This window comes from Athene noctua, chromosome 6, assembly GCF_965140245.1.
Source record: "Athene noctua chromosome 6, bAthNoc1.hap1.1, whole genome shotgun sequence".
NCBI classification, from domain to species: domain Eukaryota; kingdom Metazoa; phylum Chordata; class Aves; order Strigiformes; family Strigidae; genus Athene; species Athene noctua.
The window spans coordinates 38966994-38992186 of NC_134042.1; the positions used below are offsets into that span (position 1 = coordinate 38966994).

The window sequence follows — 25193 nt, forward strand, 5'->3', positions numbered from 1 at the left end:
TAATCCAAACACCACCACCCCCCCCCGAAGGCCTGGCAGGGGCAGGGAATAGCCTGCACCTCATGCTTGGTTGCCACCATGACCCCCTCTGCAAAGCAACTCATAAATTATCTTCAGTATGGGCACACTGAGCAAGACCCAGCATATGGGAGGTGGCAAACCATCAACACAGCTTCCACGGAAGTGGAAACCCACACATTACATCCTCTTCCCACTCCACTAAAAACAATACAGTGTGAAAGCTCTGGGTGCCAGTGCTATAAAGCATTAAAGACAAGGGAAGATTCTGCTATTTCTATTAACTACTTGCTAAGAAATACAGGAGCATTTGCAAGGTAAGAGACTTAGTTTTATTAGGAGTTGCATAATTGCATCACTGTATATCATATCCTAAAATACATACAAATATATATAAAAACAAAACCTAAAAATTGATCCACATGCAAAAGACTAGAATCAGACTGCTAATACAAGAGCCCCAGAGATAGGCTCACCTTCTAGTGCAGGTTGATCACAGTCTAGAAAAGAAACAATGGAAAAGCAATTTATTAGAACTGATACAGTTTACAGTCCATCTTCAGCTACACAGACAATTTTGGCCTACATTAACACACTGGCTGGAAACCACAGTGGTTTAAGCACTGCTGTTCAGGCACTTCCAGGACAGGTCAGCCAATTCCTTCAGAAATATTGGGAAGACATCCAAGAATAAAACAAAACAGGAAGTAGATACTAATCTGTCAGCACCTCATATGTAATATAACAGCCTCTAGCTTTGGGATCAAAAATTCCTTCTGAAAAGTAAAAGAAATTTCTCAAATTAGAAGTTATATTAATAGGATATTAGCAGTTACAGTCTCCAAAGCATGCCTTTTGCTTTATGTCTGCCTTAGGTATTACTTAGATGTGACCAGCTTCAGAGCATGTAAACACCTGTTCACACATATTCACTGGAGATAAAACCGATCTCAAGCACAGTTATTCAAATCTCAGCATGCTTCAGCCCAGGCTAGAAAGACAGGTGGAATCCTCCCTGCAGCTGACAGGTCTGCTGCTCTAGCCTGGTAACACATCCCAGAATTGAAATGCAAGACTTCAGTGCTAATTCTTCCCTACTTCAAAGAAAGAAAAAGCATTAGACTTACTGAACAGTATGGGAAGTGGTAAAGGACAGACAGGGATAGATGAAGCAACTGGAACAGTCATTTGGTGGAAGAGATACAGGCAAGAGCCAATGTAGGGCAGAGCAGCTAAAAACAGAAAAAGGGAGCAAAGAAGGTTACAGGAGAGGAAGGGCAAGAGCAAGAATGCAAAGCAATGTGAAAACACTCTTGGTCAAAGCAATGTTAAAACACTCTTGGGCACTGAACTTGCTTTTTGATTACTATAACATAAGCCTCTTCAAAGTCTAACTCCAAACACACAAGACTAAAGCCAGACAACACTAATGGGCAATTTTACAGTACAATGAAGAACTAGTGTACTTTATTTAGATTTGAGAGGTCCTTTCTCATATTTTACACTTGTCTTATTTAAAACATTATTAAACATCTAAAACCAGGCCTAGGAAGCTGAAGTGTCTCTAATAAGTTAGCTGGCAAAGGACGGCCAGAATTAAATTAATAATCCTGTTTGCTATGAAAAGCTGTACCATCACAGGTTTGCCAACATTAGCATACGTCTAAAGCATCTGGAAAAGGGGGAAGATTGAACCACTGCTGTATACACTGCATGCCCCTACCCTGCAAAGAACTAACTTTATTCATCCCATTTTGGTTTCAGATTAAGGAAAAAAGGAGAGTATATAAATGTTACTGTGATACTGGGAAGAAGTCACTCTTCAGAATAATATCAAAATAAGTTACTAAAATAAACTAAATGTTTATTTGATGCATTTATGAAAAACACCAACTCCAACAAATTTAGCTAATTGTTGGGAAGCAACTTCCAAAGACATTTAGTCTTATAATTAGAATCAAAGAGAACACATTTTGACAATATTTTGTCTTGGGATGCTCAAGATACTCCTAGATCTACTAAGAAAAAGTAAGTACTGTCAGTTTGACGTTATTCCCTCCCCCTTGCAGACGAACTTAGATACTAAATACAAGACTGCCTCAAATTAAATATAAACTTCTGGTAAGAAATTATTAATTTGAAGGTAAAACAGGGGGGGGAAAATGGCTACACCCAAGACAACATCCAAAAGAAAAGTATTCCATAATTACTATCACTTTTATCAGCTTGCTAATTTTGGACTATTATAAGGATAGGATTGTCCCTATATCTCTCCACCTTCCCCTAAAGGTTTCTTAGGCTGAAGCTTCTTACTATAAACACTTCACTGATCTTCTAGGGAAGATAGCTTGCTAACTGCCCCACAGGAAACAACTCAACCTCTTTCACAATGATTATTAACCCCCTTGCCTCTCTTTCAAACTTAACTCCTTGAACAACTATTTGACCAGAAAAAATATTTGCACTTTGCAGGAAAGCAGCAATAAATGGACTGTTAAACTCTATCACTTTGCCAAGCTACTTTTGTCATTTCATTTCTTTGCTTGAGTTTAGCTCCTCCTGAAGACTCCCACAGACTTTTTGTTCCAAATTCCTTTTAAGCAGATTAATTAAAAAGCCTAATGTACTGGTTTTATTTGCATGTTTCTAAATATGTTCTTCATTTAGAAAATATTAACCTCACTTCATAAAATATACCTCCTAATTGAGAGCCAAGCAAGTCACTCTGACTTCAGTCATCAGCATGGACAGACCTAACAGAACAGCCCAGGCCTCCAAAAACACTCGATGCTTAAGTCACAGGCATTGTGGTGTGTCCTTTAACAAGCACTGAACACTGACATTCTGGTAGTAAAGATACAGAAATCCCAGGATCTCCAATACCCTTAAAATGCCTTTTTCTTTCAAAGAGCAACCACTAGAACACTCATTTGCTGAAAACTGACCAATACATCAGTTTAACTGTAAAATCAGCACCACTATGATAAAGTATGTAATATTTTAGATACAGTAGACATGTCTAAGTTAATTATATTTATTACAAAAAAAATATCAAGATGTACACTTTTCCACAGAGAGAGGCATAATATGGCCTATTTTTAAATCATGTACAATATTGAAATTAGAAGTCTATTTCAAGACTCAGATCTGACTTCAGCTACAGATCAGGCCATCTCTAACTGGGAACAGTAACATACAGACTACAAATGATTTCAGGATTGGCGGCATTTCTTCCCCTAACACTCTAAATCTATTTCTAGGCATACCATGCCACGGATGTTATTTTCAACTGTACTTCAATATATACTTCAATCCAGCTTGCTAAACATAACTGAAAGCTGTATTAAAGCACAAGCTGGCATGCTTGAATCTCTACCATATTAAATTACTTAACTGAGCAAAAATATCAGGAAACACCCCCGTCTTTGTGCCCATCACACCATTCCCTCCAACAACTTGTACACTGGCTTACTATTTTATGCCAGGAAGCATATACCGGACTTGCGGAATGCTAGAGCTGATCACTCACCTATGAAATACTATGTTTTACTTTATAGCTACAAGCTTACAACAACTGAAAGCAGAAGACATCTGTGAGACATTATGCTAACATTAGAAACAATTTTCACAGAACAAAGCTGTCACCTTAAGAGACAGGTGCTTACATTACATGCTCTTAGAAGGGACAAAGGCAATTTGCTTTCAACTTTATCTCATGAGCAAGCTTAGATTCCAAGGACAAGAGCCTATCGAGCTTGGGAGAAGACCAACCTGGAACTAAACTAAGCTGTGAGACACAACTTCCAAAAGGAAAAAACTAAGCTTGTTCTGATTGCTACATATCGCCTTTGTGTAAACAACCAAATGCCACTTGAATTCAAAATTGAGGAACTTGTCAAGATATAAAGACAAATGCAAAGCACGGACTCAGCTTAAGCAACTCTCAGGAAGTGCTGCTGGGTGAGAAGGAAGATGAGGAAGCGTTCAGAAAAGTTCCATCTCAGCAGCTGTAGTAACAGAGGGAGGTTGAAGCACCTAGGCTGTTTAAGGAGTAACATCCTCATACATAAACAGTTTAGATGACAGTTGGCTTAAGAGTCAAAGATTTATTCTATTTTTAAAACCCACCTTTTTTCCTCTAAATAGATTTAATTCCTTTACTAAAGCAGGTTGCAGACTGGGCGAGAAAAGGAAAGAAACCAGAGCACTCTTCCTGCCAGAGGAGAACTCTGAGGAGCCACATACCAGCAGAAACGCTCCTGAGACAGACCCCGAGAGCTGGAGGTACGGGAGGCTCTCTGGAAAGCCGAAGAAGTAGGAGTAGGGAGTATTCAAAATGTGTCACATATAAAAAAAGGAATTACATCACGAGGAAAGCAGTTTTAAGCCGTTTGTTTTAGTCTGGTTTCTGATCAGCCTCTCGGGGGGGGGGGGGGGATGGGACGAGGGAAAGGAGCGTGAAGAGGCGCCTGTCACCGCCTCGCTCACTTTAAACCCGCGCAGACCGGGTTGAAACGAGACCGACCCACCCACGGCGGAGCAGGAGGGCGAGCCGGCGGTGGGCCGCGGGGCGCACGCCAGCCGCCTCCGGCGACTCAGGGGGAGAGAGGACGGGCGGCCGCGGGGGGGCACCGGCGGGACGGGGGCACAGCGCCCCGGGGGAAGGGGCGGGCGCAGCCCCGCAGGCGGAGGGGCGTGGCGCGTGGGCGCCCCGCGCGTGGGGCAACGGCCGCCCGGAGAGGGAGGAGGCCGGGGCTGGCGCCGCGGGGGGAAGGAGGGGGGCGGCGGGGCCTGGGCCCGCGGAGCGTGCCCTGGGGCGGCGGGGGTGTCCGGAAAGAGCGGCGCCTCCCGCGGCGGGGCGAGGCGAGGCCCCCCCGGGGAAGCTGAGGGGAAGGGCCCGGGCCACACCGGGGCGCGGGGGGCTAGCGTGGGGCGACCGGCCCAGGCGGAGGAAGGCGCCTCGGGCAAGGCCCCGCCTTACCTCCCGCGCGGCGGCAGCTCCTGCCTCGCCTGCTGGGAGCGGCGCAGAGCCCGAGCCCCTCGCGCCGGACGCCGCTGCCCGCGGGTGGGGAGGCGGCGGCCGAGCTCGCCCCAGCCCCGCACTCCCGGCCCGGCCCCGCCCGCCGGCTGGCCCCGCCCCGTCACCCACCCCGCCGTCGCCATTGGCCGAACCGCATCCAGCCGGAAGGCCCCACCCCCTCCGGGGCCCACAGCGACCAATCCCCAGCGACCACCCCTGCGCCTTCGCTACCGGTCTTAAAAAAAGGCATGGCCGCTCCCCCATTGGCTGGGGCTTAACCCATGACTCCAGGTTTCTACTGGCTTCCCCGGCTTGCAATCTTCCCCCTCTGGCTTTTTGATTGGTCCGTTCCGAGACTGCGGGAGGACGTCGCCCGCCTGCTCCTCGCGCTCAGCAGCCGCTGAAGGGGCCGGGATTGGCGGGGGTGGGGGTTGCCGCTTCCCATTGGCCGTTGGGCCGCAGGGGCGCTGTTCTCGCGCGCTGTGACCTCGTGACGCTGACGCGATGACGCGCGAGCGGCCTAGCCTGGCTCCCAAGATGGCGGCGCGCAGGGCGCGGAGGCTGCGCTGTCGTTAGAGTCTCTGCGCTCCGGCGGAGTTTCCTCTCCCGCGCGCGGGCTGTGAGTGCGCCGCGCTCGCGTGGGGCTGCGGGGCGCCGGCAACCTGGGCCGCCCGCCTTCGCGGGCCACCCGCTGTCGGGAGCCGGGGTCTGAGAGAGAGGGGAAGGGAGCGGGGAGAGGGCCTGGGAGCGAGCGCCTCCCCGGGCACCGGCAGCATCGTCTGCTGCGGGCGGGCTGCCCGGGTCAATGAGGAGCTGAACACCCCCCGCCGGTAGGCGGGCAATAGAGGACGGAGCTGGGCTCCCGGTCGGCTGGTTCGTCTACGGTAGGATGTAAAAAAGCCAGATTGAGCTCCCAAAATTTTCAGTGTGTTGACGGGATGGGTAAAAAGGCAGAAGAAAAACTTTTCTTCTTCTTTTCGGTCGTCATGGTTTGGGTCGGGATGCTTGAGATGGTTCGTTTAGGGTGTTTTGATGATTTTGATTCCTGGTTTTGTATTCAGAAGTGCTTTGGCTGCTTATCGAAGCAGGCCTCGTTGCTTCGGGCGATTTTAGTGTTAATTGTGTTTTAAACTGTTCAGAGTGTTAGGAAGCAAAATAACATGTAAGGAAGAAGAACCATAGCAGTTGTAAAAAAATAATATTTTCTTGGTAAATATGATAAGAAAGCGTAGTCATGGCACGGTGCTCTTTTGTTGGCTCTGGAAGTGGTTTTAAATAGAATCATAGAATGGTTTGTGTTGGAAGGGACCTTAAAGATCTTCTAGTTCAACCCCCCCCTGCCATGGGCAGGGACACCTTCCATTATCCCAGGGTGCTCAAAGCCCCGTCCAACCTGGCCTGGAACGCTGCCAGGGAGGGGGCAGCCACAGCTTCTCTGGGCAACCTGTGCCAGCGCCTCACTGCCCTCACCGTGAAGAATTGTTTCCTTATATCTAGTCTGAATCTACCCTCTTTCAATTTAAAACCATTACCCTTCATCCTATCACTACACTCCCTGATAAAGTAAATAGCCATTCACTTATTTATGACTGTGTGGATTGATTTGTAACTGGTACCCTTAGTTGTGAAGGTTCTTCCAAATCCAACGTGGAAGAAAGATGATTTCCTTTATTCTGAAACTTTTTGAAGTTGAGTGAGACGCTGATGGCAGGCATCATTTTTCTAGCAGTTTAGGTGATCTTTCTTCCCTTGTCAGAAGGGGAACATCCAGAAAATTAACAGCTTGATTGTAAGAGTTTTAAGTTTGGGTGTTCCTCTGACTGTTTTGCTTTGAGCAAATAGATTGCATCGTATATTAATCATTATTTGTTATGCAGAGCTTTGCAGTTTATTGAATTGCAGTGAGTGGTTTTGTGCCAGAAGAAAAAAAGGCAGCAAGACAGTCTTCTGTCTTTAAATTCATCTTTAAATTGAGGCATGTCTGAACATCAGTCATAACTCAAACACCAGAAAGTTGCCTGGAGAGCTTTGTGATGTATAAGTATACATCCTTGAAGTGCTAGTAAACACAGGAAAGTAGCACACGCTGTCAGTGTAATCAACTGCCTTGTTTTGGGGATGACTTTAGATGCCATCTTACCATACAGATTCACATCAGCTGTCTTGATCTTGGTATGTCAAAGAACACTACTTTCGATACCTTTTTTTTCCGAGCAATACAAGTACAGATCACTTTACAAAGCTTTTTGCCAAGTGGTTGCTGCTATCTTACCAGCAGGGATATTTGGGAGACCAGCTGGGTATTTAAATTGCCATTCAGACTGACCTAATGAATGCGTTTCCTAGTTATGAATAGTGAGTTGATCCCCCCAACTTTTCAAATTTTGCTGCTACCATCACTATTTTCCTTATTTTGTGAACAAAGTAGGTGAAAGTTTTTCTTAAGAAGTAGCAGATATTGTTGATAATGCATTCTTGAAGTTTCTTTATTAAACAGGTAATAGCAAAGATAACCTGTGTCTGTTTCTTTGAATTGACTTTGCAGTATGTGGGGAGGATAAGGGCAAGTTTAAATATTACATGTCTTTGAGCATAGAAAAAGTCCCTTCCTACAACAGGCAAGGTTAAACAGTATTCCTCTTTACTCATCTTTGTGCGGGGGCAGGGGGAAGTCCCCTCCATTTTTAAATAAATCCTTTTGACTTTTCTTAAAGGTTCTGAAGCAACTATCTGAAGACTTCCTTTTTGAAAACTTGAGAAGCAAGAACAATTCTGTTTTAATAAATGAAGGAGAATAAAGAAAATTCCAGCCCTTCTGTAAACTTGGCAAACCTGGACCATACAAAGCCATGTTGGTACTGGGATAAGAAAGATTTGGCACATACACCATCACAGCTAGAAGGGCTTGATCCAGCTACTGAGGCACGATACCGCAGAGAGGGGGCCAGATTCATATTCGATGTGGGAACACGTTTAGGGCTGTATCCTTTAAACTCACTTTGGTGTGAAATATCTTTATGAATGGAGATAAATGTGCAGGAAATGTTATGAGCTTAGTGAGCAGTTCAAATGTTTCATAATCATTAATCAAAAATATTTTTTTTTATAGTTTACTTGACTTTTGATGTAATGTGTTCCTACACAATTTTTATCCGTTCATAGGATAAACAAGGTTTCAGCTGAACCATTTTGGCAAAAGAGAGAGAAGTAAGATGATAGAGACTTGCCAATTAGGGATAACTTTTGGCAGTTACAGACTTGGTCTCTTACTACATTAACCTATGCAAATTCTCATATTTTGAATTTTGCATTAATTTTTCTACATATTTTTCCTCAGAGGCTTCTAACCTCTGCCTCCTTGCTCCTGAGTTTTTTAGTTTGTTTGGGGTTTTTTTTTGTTTGTTTAGGTTGGGATTTGCAACTTTGTATATATTAGTAAGTTCTCCTCACTGTCCCACTCTCTCATACACTGCCACTTAAACTTTTTGTTTCCTATGCTTGTTTTGATTTCCTTAGTTCTTCGTTTAATAAAACCCAGTGAAGATGAAATTTTGTTCTTAAAGAGAAGAGTAGGAAGCATGTTCAGGTTGTATTTGCATTTGTAGGTGTGAAAAGTTAGTAACTGTCTTCCACACCAGCACTTTAATGTGAAGTGATAGTTGTTCTCTTCCTTCGTGTACCTACTGCTGGTTTTGACCTTCTCTGAGAGAGATGGTTTAACACGAGGATGGCCTTGCGTGGATCCTCCTATAAACATGATCAGGACTTTGCACACTTCCAATAAATGCTTTGGGTATCAACTGTATCTGGACTGAATCATAGTATTTAAACAGCTTTAAGGGATTCTGTGGCTTTTTTTTCCTAAAGCTCTTGTTTTACTTGCAGCGTTTTCTAACTAGTTTCTGAACAGACAGTTACTTGAGGTACTTGATATATCTTTTCCTTTGTGTGTGTTTGGTTTTAAATTTGGTTTATGCCCTGTTTGAAAGTCCTTATTCTACACCACAGACATTATGATACTCTAGCAACCGGAATAATTTATTTCCATCGATTTTATATGTTTCATTCCTTCAAACAATTCCCAAGATATGTAAGTATTTACAATATTGATGACTTAATACAGCGATTGCACTAGTGATGTCACTTGGGTACTACTGCTGGCCACCACTCTGAATAATGAAAAATAAGCATTTGTATCTTTTAATCATTGCAGCATAAAATACACTGTTCTTGCTCATTTACACATTTCTATTTATGCTTAGAAACATTTATATTGACATTGCAGTTATGTCTTGCTGATACTGTTCTTTAGAAAGACTTAAGAGCTATAGTTCTGACACTCTATTGGCTAAAAGAAAAAAAGAAGTGTAATACCATCTTAAAACTGCTTGACAGGCAATGCTGAACCAGGACAAATTCTGCTTTGGGTTTCTGACTTTGAAATAAAGTTGTGTAAAACGAACAGTCCTCCAAATTATAGTTTTTCTTTGAGAAAGTAAAAGTTTAACAGTGTAATAAAATGAGAAATTAATTTGCCTATTAAGTTTTTCCTGGGAAACTTTTGCAGAACTGTTAATGGAAAATGACAGTGCTTTTACAATGCTATACTGTATTGCATATCTACATGCAGACAACTTTTTGAAAGCACTTTCTTTTCTAGGTGACAGGAGCCTGCTGTCTTTTCCTAGCAGGAAAAGTTGAAGAAACACCTAAGAAATGTAAAGATATAATTAAAACAGCTCGTAGCTTGCTAAATGATGTACAGTTTGGACAGTTTGGAGATGACCCAAAGGTAAAAGTACTCATGTTGAAATTGATTTAATCCTAGAATACTCCAGCAAAGTGACATACATGTATTAGAACAGTAGTTGATTTTGCAGTTTTTCTAAATTAAATTATATGTTTAGCATGCATTTATGGCTCTTCTGGGTAATGGGATAGATAACTATGAAAATAATTCTTGCTAATACAAGCTTTGGGAGCCTACTGGGATAATTGTATAAAAAGTTTACTTTGGATTTCATGTAACTTGTGATGGTATTTTGCACATTAAAGTAAATTTGAATCATTTCAGTCAGAGCTAGAAGTGTCTTCAAGATATAAATCATATTTGGCAGTCTTAATGTCATTTTAGGAAGCAATTAATAGCAAAACTTAAGTAAGAGAACTACATCTCAAAAATATTGAGAAGTTTCCTGTTTAGAGTGACTTTGCAAAACTATGCTTCTCTCAAAATTTGCTTATAAATAGCAGAAGGATCTGAAACTTGGTAGAGAAATGTGGTGAGAGCTAACCTTTTTGTTGTTATTTCATATATTTGGCACTTCCATGCTGTGTCTGATTCAGTTCTTTCCTCCATGGAGGAGAAGGAATTTTAGAGTCATAAGAATCATTTAGGTTGGAAAAGACCTTTAAGATCATGAAGTCCAACCATTAACCTAACGTAGCCAACTCCACCACTGAACCATGTTCCTCAGTGCCACATCTACACATCTTTTAAAGACCTCTAGGGATGGTCACTCAACCGCTTCCTGGGCAGGCTGTTCCAATGCTTGAGAACCCTTTCAGTGAAGAATCTTTTTCATAACATCCAGTCTAAACCTCCCCTGGCACAACTTGAGGCCGTTTCCTCCGTCCCACTGCTTGTTACTTGGGAGAAGAGACTGACACTCACCTTGCTACAACCTCCTTTCAGGCAGTTGTAGAGAGTGATAAGGTCACCCTTCAGCCTCCTTTTCTTCAGGCTAAACAACCCCAGTTCTCTCAGCTGCTCCTCAAAAGACTTGTTCTCTAGATCTGTCACCAGTTTTGTTGTCCTTCTCTGGACATGCTGTCTTGTAGTGAGGGGCCCAGAACTGAAAACAATATTCAAGGTGTGGCCTCACCAGTGCTAAATACTGGGGAACAATCACTCCCCTAGTCCTGCTGGCCATACTTTCTGACACAAGTCAGGATACTATTGGCCTTCTTGGCCACCTGGGCACACTGCTGGCTCATTCAGCCAGCTGTTGACCAACACCTCCAGGTGGTTTTCCACCGGGCAGCTTTCCAACCACTTTTCCCCAAGCCTGTAGCATTGTGTGGGGTTGTTGTGACCCAGGTGCAGGACCTGGTGCTGAGCCTTGTCGAACCTCATACAATTGGTGTTTGCCCATCGATCCAGCCTGTCCAGATCCCTTTCAAGAACCTTTCTATCCTCAAGCAGAAAAACACTCCCATCCAACTTGGTGACATCTGCAGACTTACCGAGGGTGCATTTGATTGCCATGTCCAGATCATTAATAAAGATAGTAAACAGAACTGGCTCCAGTACTGAGCCCTGGGGAACACCACTGGTGACTGGCCACCAACTGGATTGAACTCCATTCACCACTCCTCTTTAGGCCTGACCATCCAGCCAGTTTTTTACTTTTTTTTCTCATTTTTCTTTTGTAAACACCACATCCCCTCTTCTGACTTAAGTAAATGTGAAGAAAAAGGATCTGGGTTTAAAACAATGTTTTAAGTCAGAGGGATTTCTGTTCTCCTTGGAGACAAACCCTAATCAAACAAAAGCAGACAAACATGTTTGCATGGAGGTGCTACGTAGTTGTGCTTTATACCAGCATAAAATATTTGTGGATAAAAGAAGGAATAATGTTGTGGTTACCTTGTAACATTCTCTAGGAAGAAGTGATGGTCCTTGAAAGAATCTTACTACAAACAATAAAGTTTGATTTGCAAGTGGAACATCCATACCAATTTCTTCTCAAGTATGCCAAACAACTCAAAGGTAAAATATTACAGGGTGAGCAAAGTAATGCCTGTTATTAATTCTCAGAACTTAATTTACATTAACAGTGCAAGAATATTCTATTCCAAACTGTTTGTCCTTCCTAATTTTATTTCTTACAACTTTTTTGTTTGTTTTCCAGGAGACAAAAATAAAATTCAAAAACTAGTTCAGATGGCATGGACATTTGTCAATGACAGGTAAGATACTTCTAGGAAATCTTTTGAAAGTGAAATAGTTATTGTTGCTTACTTTATTTTGGGATTAGATATTTCCTTGACAATTGTTTGTTACAAGTTTACTGGTTGTTATATGTTTTCTTAATCATGTTCATCAGTTTTTCTTTCCATCATTACCATGATAGGTCCATTGAGCAGGGAATCTAGGGTAAGTATAGAAGTAGACCATGAAGACCTTTGCAATTTTGTGGTAATGATTTAGTGCTGCATCAAAAAAAAATACTGTTTAAAAGGGCCAAACTGAATTATAGATCTCCAGGATAGAAGCTGGCTTCTTGCCCAACCAGAGATATGTGACACATTCTGGGAAAAGAAGTCACTTCCCAATTCCATTGTGTTGGTCAGTATTTTTTTTTTAAAGTGGTGTTTTGGTAATGGTAAACTAGCCATTAAATTCAGTGAGGGATACAGTTTTTAGTGCTAGATTTGCAATTTCTTGAATAATGGACTTGTAATACAAGGATCACATCAATTAACAGGAGTGTGTGTAGAAGCACTTTTCATGTGTAGTGTGTCACTGGAAAAAACCCAACAGCAAAACAACTTGATATGCTTTAGCCTTGTTAAGGAGGATTCTACAGAGCTGGGCAAGTTAATTCACCAAGGACAGTTAAATGTAATTTTAAATTTCCATAGCAAATCCTTAAGAAAATGTGTAAGTGGCCTCACTATTCAGAAATGTTAAATACGTCATACCTATAGCAATAGAGCGCCATTAAGAAAGAGGTGCATTTTCATTCACGTGTCTAAGCAGCCTAGTGTGGGTGCAGATTCTGTAGATACCACCTAAACTCTCCAGATTAATTTGAGTAAAAGGTTGCTTAGCATATTTGGATGTCAAGAGAGGTTTACTTCATCTGCTGTCAGTCTTGCAGGTGATGATCTTACAGGTGGAACAAAAATACAGCTTGACTGTCACTGTTAAGTTTGTCAGGGAAAAATTCTGTTATGTATCCATCCAACTTTGGAAACTACTGTACTTGGAAGTAGATGGTGTTTAATAATTCAAGAAAATGCACCTGCAGAAAACGTTAGTATGAAGTTGGAGTGATTGTTTCAAATAATACTTATCTCTGGTTTTGAAAGGCTGTCTTGTGTTTACTTAATAGACACCATATTAGAAATGTACTTGTTTTCTAGGATCCTGGGAAAATAATTCTGTACTTTGCACTAATGGCTGTTAGAACGGGGGTTCTGTTCTTATGCAGCCACAGTACACCCCCAAGTAAGTGCCATGAAAGTAGTAATAAGAAATAAGTGTTTTAAGAGCTAGTTCTTGTGTATTTTTTTACTGCTTACACCTGCCCTGATTCTGCTAGTGTTTAAGTATCCCATTGGCCTTCAGTTTAATGTAGCCCACTGGAGAGAAAATGAATTTAAATTACTCTCCAGGCTACTATTTTGATGCATTTAAGGACATAATAATAAATTAATCAGTGAATTCTCAGAAACTTAGCTGGCTAGCTGGATCTAAAATACTTCAAGTGAATCTTACATTACAGACTCTGTGGACGAAAAATTATAAAAGGGAAAAAAGATAAAACCAAATTTTTAAATTTAAAATTAATATCAGGAAGCAGTAAGTTTATGACAGGGACTTACTCAGTTAATATCAATAATACCAGTAATATCAGTTATTTTAGCATTAACTAACAAAGGCTATTCAAGAGACAACCTTTTCCCGTTTTTACGTCTTGGTCTGAAACTTTCATTGTGCTTGACAAGTTATTTTACAAGTGCTGGATGTTCTGTGGGTTTTTTTAGTACTTGTTTACATTTTAGTAAAAAACATTTAGAAACTCTAAAATTCAAATGTGGATACCATTCCCTAAGCAGTGTAATGCAGTGACAGCACACTTGTGTAGCAACAGGTGAGACTACAGTGGAATGTAGCTGCCTACACTTGGAATATAATGCTGTCTTCTCTGTTTTTCCACACCCATATAGTGTTAGAGTCTCTATTTTTAAACTCCAAACTTGATGTTCCTATGTGATGTATTACTTCTACAGGCATATGCCCTTTGTATTATCTGTGTAAAATTGCCTTGTTTCATGATTGCAGTAGCGCAGAAACAGTTTAGTTTGTAAAATGTTGTTTAACAAGGCTCTTAATTAAAATTGCCTGAGATGTTAGCATGGTGGGATTTTATATCCTGTTAATTATAGCTGTCATACATTAAGGTGGTGTACTTTGACAATCAGAATTATCTTCAGGGTTATGTTGTGTTTTGCTTTTTTTATATTCCAGTCTCTGCACTACACTGTCACTGCAGTGGGAACCTGAGATTATAGCTGTTGCAGTTATGTACTTAGCAGGCCGTTTGTGTAAGTTTGAAATACAGGAATGGACATCAAAACCGATGTACAGACGGTGGTGGGAACAATTTGTCCAAGATGTTCCTGTTGATGTTCTGGAAGGTATGAAAAACATCTTCCACATAGAGAGGAGTATTTCCTTTAACTGTCACCTAGGTCATGAATAAATGCAAATTGCTTTCTATCTAGGTTTTACTCAAAAATAATCATGTGTAGAGTATGTAACTCAGATCACGTGTGCTATGCCTTAACCAGGTTTTAAATTATACTTATTAGACTGGCTTAGTCTGGAAGCATATTTAGTTATCACGATCAGTCTTTGGGTGAATATTTCCTTTACGACTTGTTTAGTTTCTAGCACAGATAATTAGCTCCTGAATTGTTGTGGTGTGTGTTTTCTATTTTTTTAATTATCCCCTTCTCATTTTAAATAAGCAGCTCTGCGAACACTGGAACCAATGGAGCCTGGTTTCAGTGGTTTTCTCATTGATGATTGACTCTTTAACCAAATTACGCTAGGTTTTGGGGGTTTTTTTTATGGTGTACCACAACTGAGGAACAGATTAGGGGAGATGAATTCTGGTCTGTGAGTAAATTCTGATAGGGGATGAATTATGGATCCTTTTCCTCAATACAAATACCTGAATACTATTCCCTTTGTGTGTAGATATTGCTCATATTCACCTGCTCTTGCCCTCTTGAAGAAGGGAGCCCCAGAAAGTTTGTAAAATAAAGCAGGCACTTTCTTGACTCTTGTTAAGTAAATTGTGGTTATGTGGCCACTAATTTGTCTTCATTAAAATTTTTACTGACTTACCTGGTACACATGCCAGGCTAAGCATACTTCTAGTTCCATAAATTGCTTTAGAAACTTTCTTTAAAAATTGATGCTTGTCACAATCTGGCATTGGGTTCTAAGGAATTTTTAAGTTAAACTTTTTAAGTTAAACTGTTTAGGTGGTTTAGCCTTTGTTGCTTTTACCACTTCTAGGTGAATACCCTACAGTTCTGATGATTTCTTAAATGGTTACTTGCTCTGTTTGTATTACGGCTTTTTTCAGAATTCCCTCCGTTTCAGACCCTCTACTGAAGGAGGGTTGTAGAATGGGAATCTCTCCAGTTTCTACTACTGCTGCATCAGTGAATGCTCATGGAAAGAACTAATTTAGCTTTTCTAGAAAGGTTTTGTTTTCCTTGAGTGCCGCTCTGCACCTGGTTATGAGTTGGTCCTACGTGTTTTCTTACAGACCTTTAGCTTCTAATATGTTGGAAGAAGAATTTAGTACCAGTCCTTTACTTAGTTTCTTGAAACTTTTTTTACTGGCCTAACTAGACCTGTTTTAACTTATAATCTTCTTTCACTCACTTTCTTACTGTATTACTATCCTGTTGTTACGTAGTTACCTGGCTCTTCAGTCACACAATAATGACATACGGAATATTGATACCAAGACACTTTGTTCTGGAAGGTGTGCATATAGCCCTACATACTGTTCAGCATAGGCAGAAGAAACTCAGAAAAGCAAGTACAAATTGAAAAACAGTGTGTTTAGAAAAGTCAAATCTGTGGTCATTATAACAGTGAGTAATATTTGCAATGAATTTTTCTGAAGTTAACTTCAAATAAAAAGCTTAGTTGGTAATTGCGTACTAAATAAACACTTGTACATTATGGGGGTGTAATATTTTGGATTTTTTTTTTTTTTAAAGACATCTGTCATCAGATCCTGGACCTGTACTCACAGGGAAAACAGCAAATGCCTCATCATACTCCTCACCAGTTACAGCAGCCACCATCTCTTCAATCTACACCCCAGGCACCTACAGTACAGCAATCACAGCAATCCCAGAGTTCAGAGCAATCGCAGACTCAGCAACAAAAAGAATCGCAACAGTCAGCGCAACAACAACAACAGCAGCAGCAGCAAACACAAGCACAGCAGTCTAAAAAGCCCTCTCCCCAGTCAAGTCCTCCTAGACAGATTAAAAGACCAGCAGTAAGTTTAACTTTGAACTTTAACTTGCATTTTATTTTAAAGCTGATCTGATGTCCGTTTGATTTAAAGGCGCCAGCGTGCATTAGTCTTGTGTTTGCTTTAAGAGTGAGCTTGGTGATTAATTTTGTATGGTAGACTTCTGTTGGTTATATGGCAAGTATGTTAGTGTAGAACAGCCTTCATGGTTTTCGCATACCACATTCTTACTCTAGTTGAGGCAAAACCAGTGGAGAGACTTTTAAGTCAGCGTGAGCTATTAAGGTTCTAACTGTTCGTGGTTCTGTTCTATTGAATTTTGTTGGTTTTGCTATTAAGCAGGCTTGATTTAGGGAAGGTCTTTTGTGCCATACCAGAATGTAGATATGTGCACAATGCTGATGAAGACATTATTTGACTCAGGTCTTTGCTTACAAATGTAAGAGACTTGTGACTTCTAAAAATACATCAAAAGTCTTTCAAAATAATCTAGTAACAGTAGAAGCCTACAAATGCATCAATACTTGAAAGTCTCACTCTGTCTGTATTATGACCTAATCATTGAAAATAAGAAGGTAGATTAGCAGTTAGATAATATCACAAGTACTCTGAGTGCTTTTCCATAGTCATCAAGTTCAAATGAAGCTTTCAGACTTTAATCTAGACTTTTTGTGCTTTTTTTTCCACTTGTAAATTATAAAGATTTTTAAAAAAGTGTTAAAGTGTTGCCCAAATTTCCTTGTATGTACTTAGTAAGAAGAGTGTTTTCAGAAGTAAAATCTTTGGAACAAGTCTATTTAGGAAGTAAACTTTGTACAGCTTTTACAGCTCTTGCTCTAAGGTATAATTAATGCATGCCTAAACTAGAGAACAGACATCAAGGGTTAAAAAAAACCCAAACAAAACCAAAAACCCGGGAAGAAGCAACAAATGATAGAATGAAATGGAATTGGAATGTAACTCTGTAAAATCTTGGTCTTGTGATTGCAAGATACAGCCTACTCCAAGAGGAAAAAATCTGCACTGAAATATACACTTCTTGCACTGAACTTTAGAGTTGTTCAGGATAGAAAGCTGATGAAATGTGTTAATTAGTTTGAAAATTGGGAGAGCTCTTTGTAGGTAGTATGTATTTCTTTTCATACTTTTTCTACTATCAGCACAAATTCTGCTAGGGTTCTCAAATCTGTCGGGCAGGGAACTCTTCTTATTTTATTTTAACAAAAATGCCTGGAACAAATTGGCACATCAGAAACTGTAAATAACAATTTGAATTTTTCTATGTGTGTCCATCTGATTGTAAGCTGTTATGAATGCTTGTTCATTCATGTAAAGGCTCTACCTTCACAGTGCTACCAATTTCATCCCATCCCATGTGTTAATGGGCTATGTCATGGGGAAAAGTGATGCCTTTTGCATGAATAGTATCTGTTTTCTTTAACAATCACCTTTGGTCAAGCCATCAGAGCAACTTAGATTTTCTTGAAATCAAGTTGAGGTCCATCACCTAATAATTAAGGAAGAGAATAGTACAGATAAAAAGGTAAGTTCTGGTACAATGTAGGTATCCAGAACAAATACAAAACCAAAGGATTACTCAGTAGGAGTTTAGTAGGAGAACAGCACAAACAGCATGAATTTGAGAAAAACAGATGTGATGATCTGAAATAATTTTTTTGTCCAGAAAGCAGTCTAGGAGAACAAGATGTGTTTTACTTGGTATTTCTAAAATCTTCTTCAGTTAGGTGTACCATAAACCTTATGAAAATGTTTGCCTCCTTCTGTAAATAGGGCTTTGCATGACTTCTCCTTTGGTTTGTACAAAGCATAAATATACTTTGTTCCTGGAGGCCAGATTTTCCATTTACATGAACTGTTGTAACTCCATTACCTTCTACTGAGCCAAGACAGTTTCAAGCAGCTGAGGCACTGGCCCATGACTTACAGACCTGTACCAGATGTCTGAAGCATCTGCATGTCCTCTACATCTCTAGTGATGAAGAAGACTTGAATGTTCAGTTGACTTCACTAAAAATATACTTGTGAATCATTAGATGTAAATAATATATTTAGTTTGATTAAACTAGAAATTGTTAGTGGGAACGATTTTAATGCATAGAAACAGCACTAAAACAACAGTTCCATTGTGGTATGGATTGAGCTTATTATGCAAGTATTAAATAACAGTCAGCATACTAATAAATAATGTTGACCCTGGGATGTCATGACTGGAGCAATACAAACTACAGTGCAGTAGAAGCACCAAAAAAAAAGTTCATCTCCATTTTATCAGCTGCCATTATTAGAGAAGTGATTTAAATTTTTATAGACTTTGGTTTTGTTGCTTCTTGATTTTATTTTTTTTCCCCTCTTTTTTTCTCAATTTAAATACAGCTTAAACTGGGTCATTTAGATAAGTTGGGGAATATGGTGTAGGGGAGAACTTTGTAGAGTAGGGCTGATGGTTGGACTCGATGATCCCAAGGGTCTTTTCCAACCTGAATGATTCTGTGATACTTGTTTTTCTGTCACACGAGGTATTTGGTTCCAGTTGCTTGTTCCATTCTAATAGTGTACCTCAATGACATTATTTTCTGAACGTTGCTTCATGCTAACAAATGTACAATAATTGAATTGCTTGCCACTTGAAGTGATCAACTGACTTCCCAGAATGTGTGATTTTTTTTGGAAACGTTGCAGTAAGTAGTAGAGACTTGTTTCTGTTTGAAAGTTTGGGGAGATCTGATGATTGCATACAGTGCATACAGTTTATGTTTCCTTGGCAAGGAATTTAGTACTAGAAAATTGAGAAAAGACCACCCAAGTAAAATGAAGGCAGCAGATGAGTGTGAGTCACCCAGAAAAGTATGTATGTTTGGAATGGGAAGAATAAAGATTGTCCTTAAAAAGCAGGAAAGCAGCCAGAAGGTGGCTGAAAGTGAATACAAATGACTATCAAAGGAATATAAGAATAAGGTAGCCTGAAGCAGGCCTTGGGTAGCTTTGTATTGGACAGCAAAAATATTGAGAATACCCATGAGGATTAAAGAAAATTCACTGTTCAAGTTGGAGTGAAATCTATGTCCGTTCTTGCTGTGGAAAGTAAAGTGATGGGAACTGAGCAACTGTTCATGAAGGTAAAGCCACTAGAGGTAATAGTCCCTTAAAAAAACCACCTTTCATTCAAAAGACAGAAAAGTTTATGTACCATACCCCTCTGAGTTTTATTATTAATTTTAAATACATTTGTAACTAAGCTTATTGTACTTAAAATTTGTTAGTTTTTCTGCTTTTCTCAGAGACCATCAACTAGACATCTCAGTTGGACTAAGTAAGCTGGAAATTATTCCCTTGGCCTGATTCTTTAAAAAATCTGCAACATAACAACAACAAAAAAACCCGACCAAAAGCTTGTGATTGGAAGGATGATGTGAGGTTTTGTGGGTTTTGCTCAGTGTGCATAATTTTTTTTTTCTGGCAGAACATTTGGCTTTTATACAATGCTTTTCATCTGAAGACTTCTGAAATGTTTTACACTGAGGAACACTTTCACTGCCCTCCTGTCCTGGTAAATAAAGCATAAAGGCCTGAAGTGATTTTGGCAAAGGTTGAATGACAGGTCAAAGCAGAATTGGGAACAGAGGCCAAGTCTGTTGCTTTCAGCTCAGTGAGCAGTGCACCAGAGCATGATGTATATACAGTGGATGATAAATAAATTAAGCAAGATGTAATACTTAACAGTGAGAACTGCAGGAAATGCTGTATCTAAAATTGCTATTTTTTCAGTCTTTTCATTCTGCCAGTTAAGCTGGGCTTTCCCAGTGTGATTTGACTTTGTTCAGTGTTTGCGTTGCATCTGTCTAAAGAGATTTTAGCCTCCTAATAAAAATAGAGAAGCAAATAAAGGGTTTGTGTTTGTCCTGCCTCCTTTTAGGGCAGGGAGGAGGAAGCTGGTTTTGAGTTGGAAGCTGCTTCTGGTTTAGTCGGATCTGTAAAAAGTTCTTCAGAATTGTTTCCTATTTTGCTCGCTGTTATAATTTTAAAATGCTTTGTATTTTGCAGTGGTCTTACTTCCATTTTTTTCTTTTTTGAATAGACTGTATCTCCAAAAGAAGAAACAAAGACATCAGGTAAATGTTAATATTCTATTCATATTGTTTTCATTTTACTGTTTTAACCAGAGTAAGTAATTTGCTGACATGTGCTTAGTTTGCTTACAGGCTTTGCAGTTCTAAACTATTTTGATCCTAATAATGCATCTTTAAATATATACCGTAGCTATATTTAAAGTGTTTGTAACTGCAAAACCTGAAAAAATGGAGTATAACTGTGCCCCAAGAGTCCCTTAATACAGTCTGTTCAGTAGAAGTCTTGCTAAATTACTCAGCTCTCAATTTATAACTCCATGCATCATTTGGAGTAGTTGTTCAGCAAGCTGTGGGACCTTGAAGTGACTGAAGGTACCATGTCATTAAATAGCTGCACTAATCATAAGTCTGTTGGTAATCAGTGACGTTTGTAATCAGTTGTTGGCATGGCTGACAGTGAAAGCATTTTGTATCAATATATAGTCTAGCTTAAGAAATGCTTCACTGCAGTGATCACATCTAGTTCTTTCTGTTTGGTTGGTTGGTTGGTTGGGGTTTTTTCCTTCATTTTGTTGTTTTGGAACAATGTATTTCAGGATAGCTAGGATGTGATTCTGTAACATTTCCTAAGTCTGGCACTTCTCCCTCTCTGGCTCTGTAGATAAATTGCAGAGAACTGTCTCTTCTCCCTCTTCTTTCTGGTGCAATTGCCATTTTGCTTGATTTCTAGACCCACGTTCCCCTAGCAGAGCATAGTTCAATTTCTGAGATTTGTTTTAACTTTTTACAAGTTACGGTTTTATACTAGAAAATGTACACGTGCTCATCTTCACTTACATACTGCTATTGGAACAGTTTGTCTCTAGTTATAAAATACATAGCTTGAACTCGTAGGCATGTGTTCCTGATTTTAGTTTTCTTTATTAAGTATACCCAGTACATAGCATTTCCACTGTACTTTTGCATAGTGTAATATGATATGATAATCATTAGCATGAGACTAAATTTGTAAAGTATTGCAGAGCAATAGCCAATTAGGAACTTTCAAATGTTTTTTAGAACCACCACCACCATCTAAAATTCCTAAAATTGAAAGTTCGCATCCACCGATACCTCCTGCACATCCACCTCCAGGTAAGCTTTTATTTTCTTTAACACATTTATTCTTGCTGTTAATCGCCTTGCTTTTCATTCAGATGGTGGTAACAGTGTGGGGGCAGGGGTTGTTGCCTTGATTAATCAGCTTGGCAAGTAAAAGCATTAGGTGGATAAGCTCTAGAAGGAATTTCATCTTAGTAGCACAGAGCACAGGTTTTTCCAGAGAGACACAAAAAAGTTATGATGGAAACAAGACTATAATAGGTGGACAAAGGCAAAACAAAGCTGTGACTGTTAAAGGCTTGGAAGACTAAAACTAATTGTCAGTAGCAGCCAAAAAGGGACTTACATTCTCAAAAGGATGGCAGATGCCATATTATATCACTGGAGTAGCTTGCAACTGTCATATAGATGTCCTCCATGTTACATCTTTAGTACAGAAATTCTGCAGGTCTGGAACTTCTAAACAATAAGTGGGATACTTTTTTTGCTGTGTCCCAGAAGAGGACTTTGATCTGCCAAAGAACTTTTAACGCTGCACACATACCTTTATGTTTGCAAAATAAACTGTACTGTTATAAAAATGTGCTTCCGGCACCTTGATGCATTAGCTGTCCTTCCAGTGACCCTTAAATATGACATAAATATTTTATAGAGTAAGGTCCATAATGTAACTGTAAAATGACAGCTTCTAACAGGGAATTACAAGAGAGAAAAACAGTGCTCTGAAATATAGTAGACTCATTTTTCCCCATTTGTTAAAATCTAGTTAAGAATGAAAGGGGTTCTTCTAAGTATCGTGTGCATTATTCCTTCAGTTGTTAAATCTTGAATGCACATCTTGCATCCACAGTGATTCTGAAAATGAGCAAATGGGGAAATGATTGCCTGCTGTAATTTAGGAACTAGAAGTCATTGAAATCATAGGTAACACAGCCAGCGTATCCACCTTGCATGATCTAATTATGTAGCTGTCCTGGGGGACAATTTTGCTGTTAAAATTATGACTGCTTCGATAAGGTAAATCCTATTTAGGCAGGTAATGAATTTGATTCCCCTGTTATCTAAAATTTTCCTCTTAGAATTTGTTTATACAAGCAAATTGTTGTATAAGCACTGAAACATTTTAAGAACAGTCTTTAGAAGCCAACTCTTGTCTTTTGAGGCTCTGAGGAAAAAACAGGTGGAATCTAAGAATGTTTATTGACCAGAAGTACTAGAAGGTGGATTTATCTCAAATTCAGTTTAGCATTGTCAGTTTAGTTAGTGACAGTTGCATGTCACTGGAAATTACTGCCCTATATTTGCTTCTATATGTTTTCTTACTGAACATCGTTTTAGATGTTTATATATACAAGCAAGGTGGATGTCAAGATGCCCCAAAATCTTTTTAGTTGAGCATTTTAATACTGACTGTATGACCATACAGAGATGTTGCCGTTAAGTCAGTCTTCTTATAAAGTAAGGAATACCACTATATCTGCATTAAGAGGAAAAAAAAAAAATGTTCTTTAAAGAGAAGACAGTTTAAAGCATGTTCTTCCCAGTAATGGCCAAGTATATTATTGTAAATTCTGACCTTTTTATGAACTTCCCTAGACTGTCAGGTACTGAGTTCCCTGAAACTAATCAGTGGAACAAAGCTGATCAGATGCCAGTCCCAAGCAATTTTTCACACTTTCTTTCTTACCCTCCGGTTTTCTTTTTTGTTTCTTTTGGTAAACGAGTTTAGAACTGAGTGTTAAAGACCTGATACTTTGGCATGTATTCTCAAATAGTATTTCACAACATCGGAGGCAAGTGAAGTGCAGAGGGGAATCCCAGGCCACCTCCTGGAGTATAAGAGAGGTAGAAGGGAGGCCTGGACTAATGAAGATTGAAGCACTGATGAAAAGATTTTTGGTATCTTGGATCCCATGACTTTTTAAATCTGCTAGTTGTGATTCTGTCCCTCCAGTCTGCTAATTTCTGCTGATTGTAGAGCAATATTTAAATTACAAAAAAAATAGTAATAAGAATGGAAGTTGTATTTAACTTTTAGAATGGGAAAAGCTGAACTTGGAGCTTTGTTATGCAGCTTGTTTATTTTCTAGTGGTATAAGAAGGTCTGACTGGATACCATACAGCATTCAGAGACAGAGAATCAAGTCTTCTTTTGAGATATTAACTAAAAGAAAATATGAAGTATTCAGAAGCTGTTATTGCCACTATCCTTCAAAAAAATACATTTTCTTTTGCAGAGCGCAAGCCTCCTTTGGCATCTGCAGTTTCAATGGGAGAGGCAGAGCAATCTACTACTGTGGACTCAGTAGATATGCCAAAGGTCCAGATTCCTCCTCCTGCTCACCCTGCCCCAGTACATCAACCTCCACCTCTGCCGCATCGTCCCCCGCCCCCACCCCCCACCAGTTATATTACAGGGATGTCTACTACAAATTCTTACATGTCAGGGGAGGGTTATCAAAGTCTTCAGTCAATGATGAAAACAGAAGGACCAACTTACGGAGCTTTACCACCAGCCTATGGACCACCAACTCATCTACCATATCACCATGTCTATCCTCCCAACCCTCCACCACCAGTTCCACCTCCGCCCCCTACTTCATTCCCCCCGCCCAATATTCCACCTCCTACTCCTGGATATCCTCCTCCACCTACATACAACCCTAACTTCCCACCTCCAAGACTGCCTCCAACTCATGCAGTACCACCTCATCCACCTCCAGGGCTGGGAATGCCACCAGCTAGTTACCCCCCGCCTACTGTTCCCCCAGGTGGTCAGCCACCTGTGCCACCTCCAATTCCACCACCTGGTATGCCACCTGTAGCAGGACTTGGACGTGCTACATGGATGAGATAGCATGAGGTAATTTGCACGATGTCCCTTTATGTTGACTAGGCAGGAGTAGCTAGCCAAAACCTACTTTGTAAAGATGAAGAGGAGGGTAATTTGTATAATTTAGATGAAGAAATGAGGCAGTGAAATGAAAATTTAGCTGATCTGTTTGCGGTATTGTTTATGGTGAGTTATATAGGCTTCTAGATTTTAATCAGCTTTGCAGTATCTATTCTAACTTTATACATTTGACTTAAGTTTAAATTGTCTTGAGTTATTCCAGCACTGGATTACTTTGTACTAGCAAAACCAGCCATATTGGCTCAATTATATCAGTAAGAAGAAAATTTCCTTCTAGAAATCAGTGCCTATTTTTGACTATCAAAATAGCCAGATACCATGAAATCTGATCTATAGTAAGAAACTTCACTTTTACTAATAATTAAAACAACACGATATCAAGCATAAAAGCTACTTTATTTAAGAGAGATTCTGAATGCTAGCTGACTGGAATCATTTTGAGGTGTTTGCCTTGCTGATATTTTTGTTTTGGAATGTACTGGTATCTTAAAGTATTGTATGTTTACACCTATTTGCAAATTCCTGTACATAATATATATATTTTCTAAGTGTGAAAGTCTGAATGTAACAACCTACTGTGATGTACATCCTGGTTATAAATGGGACTACTTTGTTCACACCTACCCAAATAAAATTGGTTCTGAACTTAGTGGATTTCCAGGTTTTTCATATTAATTCAGAATTCATAACTGTGGTACTTGCTGCAAGGTATTTCAGCAGTTGTCTCCCAAATCTTATTAATCAGTTTATTT

At 39.8% G+C, this 25193-nt stretch overlaps 2 protein-coding genes across 3 annotated transcripts in view; one reads left to right on the plus strand and one right to left on the minus strand.

The window, feature by feature from the left end:
- The window catches only part of SETD3 (SET domain containing 3, actin N3(tau)-histidine methyltransferase), a 63419-nt gene extending 58286 nt beyond the window's left edge, over positions 1–5133 (minus strand). For both annotated transcript variants that reach the window (XM_074908626.1, XM_074908627.1), the window contains exon 1: positions 5000–5133. The gene's annotated coding sequence lies outside the window, so the exon portion shown is untranslated. The remainder of the gene's footprint in view (positions 1–4999) is intronic.
- A 415-nt stretch (positions 5134–5548) lies between these two features.
- On the plus strand, positions 5549–25090 carry CCNK (cyclin K). Its single transcript, XM_074908628.1, has 11 exons — positions 5549–5657; positions 7753–8019; positions 9047–9128; positions 9699–9830; positions 11705–11810; positions 11953–12010; positions 14298–14467; positions 16076–16362; positions 20435–20468; positions 21486–21560; positions 23765–25090. The coding sequence occupies exons 2-11, from the start codon at positions 7823–7825 to the stop codon at positions 24382–24384; spliced, it is 1761 nt and encodes a 586-aa protein (XP_074764729.1). The 5' UTR covers positions 5549–5657; positions 7753–7822; the 3' UTR covers positions 24385–25090.
- The last annotated feature ends 103 nt before the right edge of the window (positions 25091–25193 follow it).